At 39.7% G+C, this 12,972-nt stretch overlaps 2 protein-coding genes across 16 annotated transcripts in view; one reads left to right on the top strand and one right to left on the bottom strand.

Annotated features, from left to right (window-relative positions):
• HERC4 (HECT and RLD domain containing E3 ubiquitin protein ligase 4) overlaps positions 1–12,972 on the bottom strand; it is a 198,922-nt gene that overhangs the window by 151,646 nt on the left and 34,304 nt on the right. The gene's annotated exons all lie outside the window — the stretch shown is intronic.
• Positions 6,370–10,209, top strand: LOC143653829 (uncharacterized). 2 transcript variants are annotated; one of them, XM_077125139.1, is made up of 2 exons: positions 6,370–6,736; positions 7,803–10,209. In XM_077125139.1, exon 2 carries the CDS (start codon positions 8,536–8,538, stop codon positions 9,493–9,495), a length of 960 nt encoding a protein of 319 aa, XP_076981254.1. In that variant the 5' UTR covers positions 6,370–6,736; positions 7,803–8,535; the 3' UTR covers positions 9,496–10,209. The 2 variants fall into 2 exon arrangements, with proteins under 2 accessions (XP_076981254.1, XP_076981253.1); XM_077125138.1 differs by having other exon boundaries at positions 6,370–6,977.

Genomic DNA, 12,972 nt, shown 5'->3' with positions numbered 1-12,972 from the left:
AATAAAAACTTCACCTTGAAAAAAAAAATCCCCACATATCAAGATACAATTTTTCTCCTGATAACAACCTAAAAGATTGAAGACGGACTGAAGCATCTCAGGGGTCCATCTTGCCAGTTCCTCCATAGAAGCTTGAACAACACGCAAGAAGTGGCAGATATATCTTTCTGAAAGCTCCAGAAAACAGTTAAAGGACTGTTTACAATCAAAGAAAATCAAGAAAAGGCCACTGAAAGGAGGATCTCCTGGCACCCTGGCTGGCCACTCCCTTACCCCTCACTGGCTCAGCAAGAGCCAACCTGCACTATCCAGTGTGGACACGGATCCCAGTTCCAGAGAGAGCACAGTAACTCTTGCATACATACTGGGAGTATATAAGTCTGATCCAATCTGTCTAGAGGTGGCCTGAGGGACTTGCTGTGGCAGAATTTGCTCTGCATATGGAATATGGCTCCTCAAGCTCTTCTACAGAAGGCTGTGGAAGACGAGTCAAGTCATGTTACCGGGGACAAGAGATTACTGGCGGACACACAGTGCAGTGTCCAGAAAGAAGAGCGGACAGTCACACACGTATGCCAAGGCCACACAGACATGTCCAAGACAAGAAGCATGTGCAGAAAGAACCATGGAGGCACCCATGCTTTGGCCAGGAGTTATTCTCCAAACTCACTGTATGGACAACCCTGAAGAAGGGCACTGGCACAGATCAATCTGCAAAGACTGGGAAAGGTGTTTTCTTCCCTCCCCCCTCCACTTCTTTTTGGTTAGCTCTTGGCCTTCAAGGAAAGCTCTGTTATAACACTAGCTGAAAACAAGCATAAGGAACTGCCATCTCAGAGTTTAAACTTCAGCAATAATACACCAAAATATCAAGTTGTCCAGGTTTCAACAAAAGATCACAAAAAACAGAAGTGATGACCAAGGCAAAGGAAAACAATAAGGCATTAGAAATTATGAACAAGAAGGATCAGGTCTGAGACATCCCAGATAAAGACTTTTTTAAAAAAAGGTCCTAAATATGCTCAAAGGGATAAAGGAAAACTTGGACCAAAAAAACTAAAGGAAAATGATAGATGAACACAAAGAAAGTATCAATAGAGTAATGTAAACTAAGAAAAGGGACCAATAGCTGATGACCAACTGCAGACTGAAGTTGGTAAAAGAATCAGTGAACTAGAAAATGAAGACAACTGAAATCATCCAGTCTGAGGAACAGAAAGATAAGTGAATGGAGAACATCAGCATTTCTACATACAACTGTTTATGTAGCAGTTGTTATGTTTAAGCAACTGAAAAAGATCAGACTTCAATCAGAGATAAAAAACCGAACTGATCAGGTTGGGACTAAGGTAAATCAGAATACAGGGCAAAGGATGACACTGCCTGTATTTTAGGGTTTCACCTACTGTGTGGAACCAGGAATAGATAGGTCTATTTGTCCAAGACCTGGATGTTCCATAGCACACAACCTAACTCATCTTGTCTGAATAGCTCATTTAAACAACCAACACATGGAGCCCAGAATGGGAATGAGGACTTGTAATTCTATACACTTCAGTGTAATACCAAAACACATTACAGAGTATGCTGGGTAGATAATTTTAAAACTATTGGCAAACATATGACCCGGCAATACCATTGCTAGGTGTCTACTCAGAGGACATGAGGGCAAAGACACAAACGGACATCTGCACACCAATGTTTATAGCAGCATTATTTACAATTGCGAAGAGTTGGAAACAGCCCAAATGTCCATCAACAGACAAGTAGCTAAACAAGCTGTGGTATATACATACAATGGAATATTATGCAGCCGTAAGACAATAAAGTTATGAAGTATGTAACAACATGGATGGACCTTAAGGACATTATGCTGAGTGAGATTAGCCAGAAACAAAAGGACAAATACTGTATGGTCTCACTGATACGAACTGACATTAGTGAATAAACTTGGAAAACTTCATGGGTAACAGAGACCATCAGGAGATAGAAATAGGATAAGATATTGGGTAACTGGAGCTGAAGGGATGACATTGTGCAACAGAACTGATTGTAAAAACTCAGAAATGGATAGCACAATACTACTTAACTGTAATACAATAATATTAAAACACTGAATGAAGCTGAATATGAGAATGATAGAGGGAGGAGGGCTGGGGGCACAAATGAAATCGGAAAGATAGATAGATGATAAAGACTGAGATGGTATAATCTAGGAATATCTAGAGTGTATGATAGTGACTAAATGTACAAATTCAAAAATGTTTTTGTATGAGGAAGAACAAAGGAATGTCATTACTGCAAGGTGTTGAAAATAGATGGTAATTAATATTTTAAAATTTTAACTTATGTGTGAGACTAAAGCAAAAAATACTTATTTGGTACAAAATTTATATTTTGACAAGTGCAGTTCCTAACATAACTTATGCAGAAAGCTTAATCGAACACCATAAATACATGGAATCTTAAATAGGGCATAAGATTTTGTAGGTTTGTCCAGAGTGATGCCCCAATAAATCCCAGGGTGATTTGAACAGTGAGTAAAAAAGTATTTAAGTATTTGCAAAGTCCCCTTGAGTGAATGGTGAGAAAGGGGGAAAATTCAACTTCCCCAAGTGGAGAACTCCTGATGTTCTCACAAGCAGTGGGGACAACCAAAGCAATAGGCTGAGCCCCCAATCTTGGGGTTTGTTCATATGAAACTTAATCCCGCAAAGGATGGGTCAAGCCTACTTAAAATTAGGCCTAAGAGTCACCCCCAAGAGAACCTCTTTTGTTGCTTAGATGTGGCCTCTCTCTCCAGTCAAAACAACAAGCAAACTCACTGCCCTCCCCCTGTCTACATGGGACATGACTCCCAGGGGTGTGGACCTTCCTGGCAATGTGGGACAGAAATCCTAGAATGAGCTGGGACTCAGCATCAAGGGATTGAGAAAACCTTCTCGACCTAAAGGGGGAAGAGCAAAATGAGACAAAATAAAGCATCAATGGCTGAGAGAGTCCAAACAGAGTCCAGAGGTTATCCTGGAGGTTATTCTTATGTATTAAATAGATATCACCTTGTTAGTCAAGACGTAAGGGAGAGGCTGGAGGGAACTGCCTGTAAATGTAGAGCTGTGTTCCAGTAGCTATGTTTCTTGAAGATGATTGTATAATGATATAGCTTTCACAATGTGACTGTGTGATTGTGAAAACCTTGTGTCTGATGCTCCTTTTATCCACCCTATCAGCAGATGAGTTAAAATATACGGCATAAAAATAAATAACAGGGGGAACAAATGTTTAAATAAATTTAGTAGATTGAAATGCTAGTGATCAATGAAAGGGAGGTGTAAGAGGTATGGTATGTATGAATTTTTTTCTGTTGTCTATTTCTTTTTCTGAATTGATGCAAATGTTCTAAGCTCATGACAACTATGCAATATGTGACGATATTGTGAATTACTGATTATAAATGTAGAACAGAATGATCATATGTTAAGAATGTTTGTGTCTGTTATGTTTTTTTTTTTTAATTAATTAAAAAAAAAGTTTTAGCAAAGCTCTTGAGTGGCTAGAGAAAAAATATGGAACTATTAAACTTTCCCATCTATCTGGGAACCCCCTGATACTCACTCAAACATCAGGGACTCCGAAGTTATTAAGGCAAGCCATGATCTTGAAGCTTGTTCTCGTGAAACTTAATTCTGTAGTGGAGAAGCTAAGCTTACCTATAATTATGCCTATGAGTTACTTCCAGAAAACCTCTTTTGTTACTCAGATACGGCGTCTCTCTCTCTCCAAGCCCAGTTCTGCAAGGAAAATAATTACCTTTCCCGCATGTGGGACATGATACCCAGGGGTGAAAGTCTCCCTGGCATTGTGGGACATGACTCCCAGGGATGAGCCTGGCCCTGCCACAATGGGATCAATGCCTTCCAAACCAAAAGGGGGGAAAGATGTGTAACAAAATAAAGTATCACTGTCTAAAAGATTTCAAATAGGGTCGAGAGGCTATTCTGGAGGCTACTCTTATGCAAGCTTAAGCTAGATATTGCTAACTGCCACAGTCTTCCAAACCGCAACCAACATCATTCCTGTTAATCCTAAAGAGCACCTAGGGCTTTAATCTGAGAGTATACAAAAGTTTCACACATAAGGTTACGTTTCAGAAACCTATCACCTCCAGATGGTTCTTAGGCCAGATAAGTTCTGTTCTAGTTTGCTAGCTGCCGGAATGCAAACACCAGAGATGGATTGACTTTTACTAAAAAGGGATCCATTTCACTAAAAACGTGTAGTTCTTCAGAGGAAAGGCAGCTAACTTTCAACTGAGGTTCTTTCTTATGCAGGAAGACACAGGGTGATCTCTGCTGGCCTTCTCTCCAGGCCTCTGGGTTCCAACAACTTTCCCCAGAGTGATTCCTTTCTGCCTCTCTAAACACCTGGGCTGAGATGAGGTATGCCGAGTTGCTTGGGCTATGCTACTTTGAGCTCTCATTTGAGCTTCCAGCCAATTAAATCAAACATAATTCATTGCAGCAGGCATGCCTCCTAGCCAACTGCAGATATAATCAGTGACAGATGAGTTCACATGCCATTGACTCATGTCCAGAGCAATAGAACTAGGCACCTTTACCTGACCAAGTTGACACCTGAACCTAATAACCATATGTCCACCCCTTGTCAACTTGGCAACTATACACATCACCTTAAACGATATTACAGTGACAAAAATTCTCTTCTGGCTGTGGACCTATGAATCTCAAAATAAGTTATCTGGTGACAACAGGCAAAGGAGGACATTCACAAGATACAGGTTTTCATTTCCATAAGGAGAAAATGGAAGGAACACAGGAGTCACAAGACCCAAACAGTTCTGAAAACCTGCATGGCAAACACCATTGGATTTCAAAGTCTGAAAGTCATTCATCCTTCAGCTTTAGAAAGTGACAGTCCCACCCTTTCCTAGGGCCTATGCAGTGGCCTCTTTCCAAATCAACCTTGGGGGACGCTGAGGAGACAACCTTTTTCTTGCCTCCACCCTCTCCAAGCACCGGGGCCACACTTAGGCTCTCTGCTATTTCCAGGGCACACGCTCAACCCCTTCATGTGGTGGCAGCCAGGTTCTCTCTAGTCCCCAAGGAGCATGCTGTACCTGCTCCAAGGTCTGAGGCTGCAGGACTCCCACTGCAATGAGGTGGGAGGCTCATCCTATGCCTTCAGGGCAAACTCACCCTCTTCATGTATATGGGTGAGTTCACTCTTCTGGCCCAAGGTATCTTGGCTTCAGACCCAAACTTTCATGGTTCTCACTGTGCAAACTCCAATTTGTCCCTTTTGTGTCTCCCTTTGTCCAGATTGGCAGTGGTTTGTTTTACACCAACAGTCTTTTCAAACACTCCAGGACTTCTTCATCATTCTGTTTACAGTTCCTCCAGAACCTTCCCCTTATCCATCCAAAATACTGCTCTAAAATGTCTGGTATTTGCAAACTGCAGCAGCACCACATCTCTGGTACCAAATCTGTTCTAGTTAGCTATCTGCCAGAATGCAGGCACCAGAGATGGATTGGCTTATAATAAAAGGGGATTTATTTCATTAAAAATGTATAGTTCTTCAGAGGAAAGGCAGCTAACTTTCAACTGAGGTTCTTTCTTATGAGTGAAGGCACAGGGTGATCTACTGCTGGCCTCCTCTCCAGGCCTCTGGGTTCCAACAACTTTTCCTGAGGTGATTCCTTTCTGCATCTCCCAAGGCCTGGGCTGAGCTGCAAGTGCTGAGAAGAGGTATGCTGAGCTGCTTGGGCTATGCTACTTTGAACTCTCTCATTTAAGCTTCCAGTCAATTAAATCAAACATCAATCATTGCAGCAGGCACACCTCCTAGCCGACAGCAGATGTAATCAGTGACAGATGAGCTTCACATGCCACTGGCTCATGTCCACAGCAACAGAACTAGGCACCTTCACCTGGCCAGGCTGACACCTGAACCTAACTACCACAAGTCCTGAAACCCAAAGACAGCCTCTCCAAGAATATCAACTAGTTCCATCCCCCATCCCATACTGTCAACACCCCTTTTCAACCTGAAAAAGTTAGAATGCACATAGTCCAAATATCCCTAAAATTGGGAGAAGGATCAAAGGAGAAGGAATTATAAAAGAGATGATAGCATTTAACAAATGAATATGCTTGCTGAATCATTATATTGATATTTCTTTTAGTCTCCAGTGTCTTAGAGCAACAAGAAGGAAAAACCTGAAAGTGTGGAACTGTAACCCACACCAAACTTCAATACCTATTCTTTAACTACTTGTCAAAATCTACTTTGAAATTTATTTTTTGTTATTATTCCACAATAAAGTGTTAAAAAAAAGAAAAGAGACTTCTTGAGTCGCCTTTTTGGCCTTTGTTCCCGGATGTTGGGAGCAATGGAATAGGCTTTGGATCATTAAAACAATCAACAGCAACAAAAATATCAGCCAGTTTACTTGTGCATCTTTGGAATCTACATTTTCTTCTTCAGAAGCCTGAAGGTTTCAGGTTTGATTTATGGGGTGTTGCTTTGTCCCCAGCATAACATTCAGGTGTGATACCATTTCCCCACTTACTGGTTGTAAAGTCACTAAACTGGATGTGATCCTCAGTTGAAGCAAGAAGAGCATGAATGATGGAACAAATGTAAAGGAGATATTGTCAAGTTTCCTAAGTTGGAAGATGGAAGATTATTGATTTTAGACATTTCATCTTTTCTAGCACCGGGAATTGGACGCAGGTCTCCGGCATGGCAGACACTCTTCCATTCTTCATGTAGATCTGAGTTTCTGGCCTGGATAATCTTTCACTCTCTGAAGAACTTCTTTTAACATTTCTTTCAAGACAGATAGATCTCCTGGTGACAAAGTCCCTCAGTTTTTATTTGGAGCCAGTCGAAGTCCAGCCCTTTCTTTGGCATTGCAGGGTTTGGGCACCTGCTAAGTCAACTCTACTACACATGTACATATACAGATATGTATGGATATACTAGTACATCTATATGATTAATTCAGAAATTGGAAGTGTTATAAGTTAAATCTATTTGTAATTTTGACAGAATAAGGTGAATTGCTATACAAAGATATTAAACCAATTTACAGTCCTACAAAAAATGGATGACAGTACTTTTTCCCTATCCTGCTATATAGTTCATTTATTCAGTAAATATGTATTGAATGCTAATTATATAATAGCCACTCACGATGTATCAGTAAGCAAAATAAACTGTATTTCCTGCTTTCAAGGAGATTACATGTAGTGTTGCTAGGTAGTAGATATGGAGGGAGACAATAATCAAATACATCAAATATATATGAGCTCAGGTGATGATAAATGGTATAAAAAACTGAAGGTTCCCATTCATTGCTTTGGTCATTTTACTTCCTATTCAGTCAGTCTTACTCAGATTGGCATGATTTTAATTTTCACATCCATTCATTTTATTTGTCACATGCCTACTGCATGCTCTCTTAGCTTTGCTGATTCCTTATATGTTTAAGGTTACCTGTAAAAGCTGTTAAAGCTGTGTGTATCAATGGATGTCAACTTTTTGTCCAAATAGAATCTTCCTTCTCAGCAATTAAGAGATAATTTATTTGTACTTGGAATCTCTTTCACATTAAGAGACTAAGCCAGAAACCAGAATCACTTCCACAAAAGCACATATCTAAAATTTTATTAATAACATTGTGAGGAAAGTATGTTCAAGTGAAGATTTACTGGGTACTAACCACGTTTTAGGCTCTGTTCTAATTTGTACCCGTTCTCTTTGTACTCCATTTATAGACACCTAAGACATTAAGAAGCAAAAAGAACAGCATAACAAAAGGCTTATGAGTGAAGTTATGTCTACTTTCACAACAGCACAGGCCTTAAGATGGAGGGAGAGAAAGTTGGGAAAATACACTACAGACATTGTTTCCTCAAAATAACACCTCTCTGAATGTGACTTCACTTGAAAGAATTTGTTTCATGCTTAACTAAGTACGATGGAAGAAAGAATGAAGACAGTGAGTTTTGCCATAGTTTGTCCCACATGGTAGTCATCCCCCTTAAGTGTAATGAGTATCAAAATCTTCTTTTGGAAATTCAACCTCAGGAGATGCCTAAGAATTAATACTTGAGAGAAACCATTTGGATTTAATGAATGTGGGAAAGTTACACATCAGAGAAATCATGAAGGAATAAAACCCTGTGTGTAGGCTTCTCTCCTTCCATCTTTCCTTGCTAGAGTGCTACATGTCTTCTCACATGTGTGCTCAATAAACTTTATTTAAAAAAAAACCTTTGTATAAGCAATATTGGAAATACTACAGCCAGCATGAAATCACATTAAGCATGAGAATATTCATACATAAATTAGTATTGTAATGATCCTGGGAATATGTTTATCTGAAGCAAAATCTCATGGACTATGAGAAAATTCGTACTAGAGAGAAATGATATATGAGTGTCCTGGAAGTAGTCATCTTTTACTTCACATTTGAAAAGCCGTACAGGGCAATAGCATATAAATGTAATGTGGGAAAGCTTTAAACCAGATGGAAAACCTCTGTATTCATTAGAGAAATCATATACTTGTGGGAAAGCTTTAATTCAAATGCCAAATCTCAGACATAAGAGATTTCATACTAGAAAGAAACCTTATGCATGTAAGGAATGTGAAAAAACTTTTAGTCATAAATCACATCTCACAGAGCATGAGAAAACTCACAATGGAGAGAAAGAATATGAATGTAAAGAATGTGGGAAAGTCTTCAGCCAAAAACAATATCTCGTTAAACATTGGAACATACATACTGGAGAAAAACCCTATATATGCAGTGAGTGTGGAAAAGCCTTTAACCAGAAGGAAAACTTGATTACCCATCATAGAATCCATACTGGAGAGAAACCTTATGAATGTGATGGATGTGGGAAAGCTTTCATTCAGAAATCAAGCCTCACTACACACCAGAGAAGACATACTGGAGAGAAACCCTTTATATGTAAGAAATGTGGGAAAGCCTTCAGTGACAAATCTAATCTCACCGAGCATGAGAAAATTCATATTGAAGAGAAACCTTATAAATGTAATGAATGTGGAACAACCTTCAGCCAGAGGCAGTATCTCATTAAACATTACAACATTCATACTGGAGAGAAACCCTATGAATGTAATAAATGTGGGAAAGCCTTTTCTCAAATCACATCACTAATTGTACATGTGAGAATTCATACAGGTGATAAACCTTATGAGTGTAATATATGTGGGAAAGCATTCTCTCAAAGTTCATCTCTTACTGTACATATTAGAAGTCATACAGGTGAGAAGCCTTATGGTTGTGATGATTGTGGAAAAGCCTTTTCTCAGTTCTCAACTCTTGCTTTACATGCAAGAATCCATACGGGTGAGAAGCCTTATCAGTGTAGTGTGTGTGGAAAAGCTTTTAGCCAGAAGTCACACCATATTAGACATCAGAGAATTCATACTCATTAAAAGTGCTGTGAATTCCTAGAATAAAGAAGGCCTTCAGATTCATAGCCCATTAGAAAAGTCATTCTAAAACAAAATACCATGAATGTGGAAAGCCTTAAAAAGACCAGTACTTAATATCTAAGAATTTTCATGAGGAGAAAGGATTAATAAAATTCTGACTTGTCCTACACAAACTCATAGTATATACTATTGTTGGACTTTTAAAAGACTTCTCATTAAGAAGCAAGTACGAGTCCTGCTATACCTCTGCTGCTAAACATGGTCATGAGTGGAGATTCTAAGTAGTGCAGTAAAGTGAAAGAAGAAGTGGTATACAAATTAGAAAGGAAGAGACAAAGTTACCATGTTTGTACCCTGTAATATGATACCCTACATAATGCTATAATTATTAAAATTGTTTTATGTTGATGTAATAGTTATGTGGAATAGAATATGTTGTCAAGAAACATGGCCATACATTTGTAGGAAAGGAATGGAGTAGCCACTAGTAAGGAATTGAGATAAAGGGTGTTGTATTTGCACAACAGAAAATTATAGAACAGTTAAATAATGTATATATTAGCAAGAAAACATTGCAAGCATCTGAGTGAAAAAACTCAAGACTCAAAATGATGCATATGCTATGCTACATTTTTTGTAAGTTTGAGTAAAACAAAGGCTAATGCTGTACATTGATTATGGATTCATATGTGTATGTAATAAATAACAAAAAATAATTTGAAAAAAAAAAAAAAAAAAAAAAAAAAGAAAAGAAAAAAGATGGCAAATTTGAAGGCTAAGGGACACCACAGAATTTTAGCCCCATATTACTGAGATACCTATTTTGAAAATGCATGGCTACTTCATACATACATCATTAAAGAAGCTTAAAGTTATATGACTTGTGAATATTTCAGATATTTCAGACAACAAATACGCAAGTCTAATAATTTCTCTGGGCATGTTTTTTCCACTTATTTTTTCCAAATGCTCAGCAAAATAAATAACTTCAACCATTTTTCTCAGTAGGCTAAAAAGTCAGGTCACTAGTACATTTAGACATTTTATATCCAAATCAAATTTATGGTTTAATACACATTTCAGGATGGTCTGAAAAGGGGGAGTCAGCGAAAGCAAGAATGAAGGGGATAATAAATGAACCTAGTAAAATAAACATCCATTTAAAAAGCCTGGCCCAACAAGGTCCCATCTGAGAAAGAGAAGGAAAACTGAATTTTGCTAAATCCAACTACTAACATGTATTGAGGGCTTATTATGTACCAGGCACTGTGCTAACTTTATTAACTGTATTCAACTTATAATTACCAAGCTACATTTGCCTTTCAAGGCTAATGACACAGTGAGAAGAAACAGGAGTAAGAGTGAACTGAATTCATTCCAATATAAGAGAGAGAGGAAAATATAAGAGGACAGAAAACAGGAAAAACTTGCAAAGCCAACTCATTAACAGCTAGAGTCAACTGTAAATCAGAGATAAAAAGGTATCTAGTTAGGACTTCTGGGAAGATAGCAGAATACGATAGGTGGAGTTCACTCCTGCTCTGAGGATCTAGAGAGGTGACAGAAAAACAACCAAAACAATGGATCCAGGATACAAGTGACCAGAGAATGATTTCTACATTATATAGGGAGGACCTGGATGAAAAAGCAAAGAAGTTACAATTGAGAGGACAGAGTAAGCTTACCCACACTAGGGTGGAACAGGTGTCAAAGGATCGATGTGCTCCCACACTCCCACCTCCACATCAGCTTGAAAGAACTTCCCTCTCAGCTTTGCAGTCAGGAGCTCCCATGCAGAACCCAAAAGCTAGCAGACTTAGTATACCTAAGCACAGAGACCCTGCGGAGCACAGTGCCCACACCCACTCCTGAGGCAGGCTGCTGCGGCATCTGGTTTTGGCTGAGTCTTGGGGCCCTCCCCTTGGGAGGAGGGGGGAACGACACAGAGTTGAGCTAATGTAACAACTGGCCAGCAAAAGAGATTCCCTAGGTCCCACTGCTTCTATTTTTTCTCCATGGAGGCCCAGAGCACTCACAGCATGCACAAGCAGAGAGGCAGGAACATGGAAGTGAACTGCATCACACAGCCAGGCACTCCCAGGTTGGCTGTGGGCAGGGGTACCTGAAATAGTCCACAGTCCAAGGTCATTCCATTCAGGAGCCTAGGGACCACCAGACCCTGATGCCCACAAGCATGAGGTACACATTTCCCAATCTCCAGCCTTGGGAATGGCAGCTTTCAGCAAACACAGAGACTTGCAGTCTTGGCTGGTTTTGTACCTGGTTGGGTCCTGGCGAAAGTCGGCCCAGAGGGGAAGAGGTGGCCCAAAGTGCCATCTGCTGGGAAGATGCAGAGGGGAAGAGGTGGCCCAAAGTGCCATCTGCTGGGAAGATGCGGAAAGTCCCATCTTGCAAACTGTGTTTCTGCCTAGCTTTTAACAGAATTTCAACTACAGTTGCACATCCTGCATGAGGTCCCAGCCTTGGTTTGGCAGGGAATTACTGACAAACCAAGTGCAAAAGGAGACTGTATTAGTTTGATAAAGCTGCCAGAATGCAATGTACCAGAAATAGAATGGCTTTTAAAAAGGGAATTTAACAGTTTACAAGCTTACAGTTTTAAAGCCATAAATATGTCCTAACATCCAGAGAAGATACCTTTGCTCAATAAAGGCTGACCTGGGAAGGCATATTGCTGGCATCTGCTGGTCCTTGTTATTGGTTCAATTGTTTCCAGCTTCTGATACCAGCAGTTTCCTCTCTAAGTGTCTGTGGGCCTTCACTTAGCTCCTCTGGGATACAATTCCAGGTTCTGGCTTGCTTAGCATCTCATGAGAAGGCACATGGCAATGTCTGCTGGGGTCTGCCTGTCTCTAGGCATCTATCTGCTCTCTCTGCACTCCAAGCATCTCCAAACATCCGTGAATCTGTCAACTCTAAAGCAACTGTTCTCCAAGTGTGTGCATCTGAGGTTTCTCCAAAATGTTTCAACTTTTAAATGACTCTAGTAAACTAATCAAGTTTACCAGATCCCACCTTGAATGGGTAGAGTCACATTTCCATACAACCGGAAGGTCACACCCACAATTGGGCACACCACAACTCTGTGGAGATAATCCAATTAAAACAGTTTCCACCCTACAATGTTGAATCAGGATTAAAGGACGTGGCTTTTCTGGGGTACAGAACACTTTCACACTAACACAGAGACCTTCAACACAAACCCAAGCAATTACAAAATCTTAGACAAGTGAAGGAAATCAATCTTCAAAATAACCTTAACAAGATAATCAAAAGCCTTGAAGGCAGCAGAAAATCACAAAGCACATGAAGATACAAAAAAATATGCCCAGCCAAACGGCCAAATCCAAACAGTGGAGACACAGACTTTGGAATTAATCAAAGATGTTCATACAAATCTCCTAAATAAGATCGATCGGTTGCTAAAGACATAAAGAATATCAAGAAGATACTAGA

The sequence above is a fragment of the Tamandua tetradactyla genome, chromosome 13 (genome assembly GCF_023851605.1).
Source record: "Tamandua tetradactyla isolate mTamTet1 chromosome 13, mTamTet1.pri, whole genome shotgun sequence".
In the NCBI taxonomy this organism is placed as follows: Eukaryota; Metazoa; Chordata; class Mammalia; order Pilosa; family Myrmecophagidae; genus Tamandua; species Tamandua tetradactyla.
Note: the sequence above shows the minus strand (reverse complement) of the source record. Positions and strands in the feature narration are given on the sequence as shown.

Coding starts and splice junctions, on each gene's coding strand:
- LOC143653829 (XM_077125139.1), top strand. CDS start 8,536: ATGTGGGAAAGCTTTAAACCAGATGGAAAACCTCTGTATTCATTAGAG.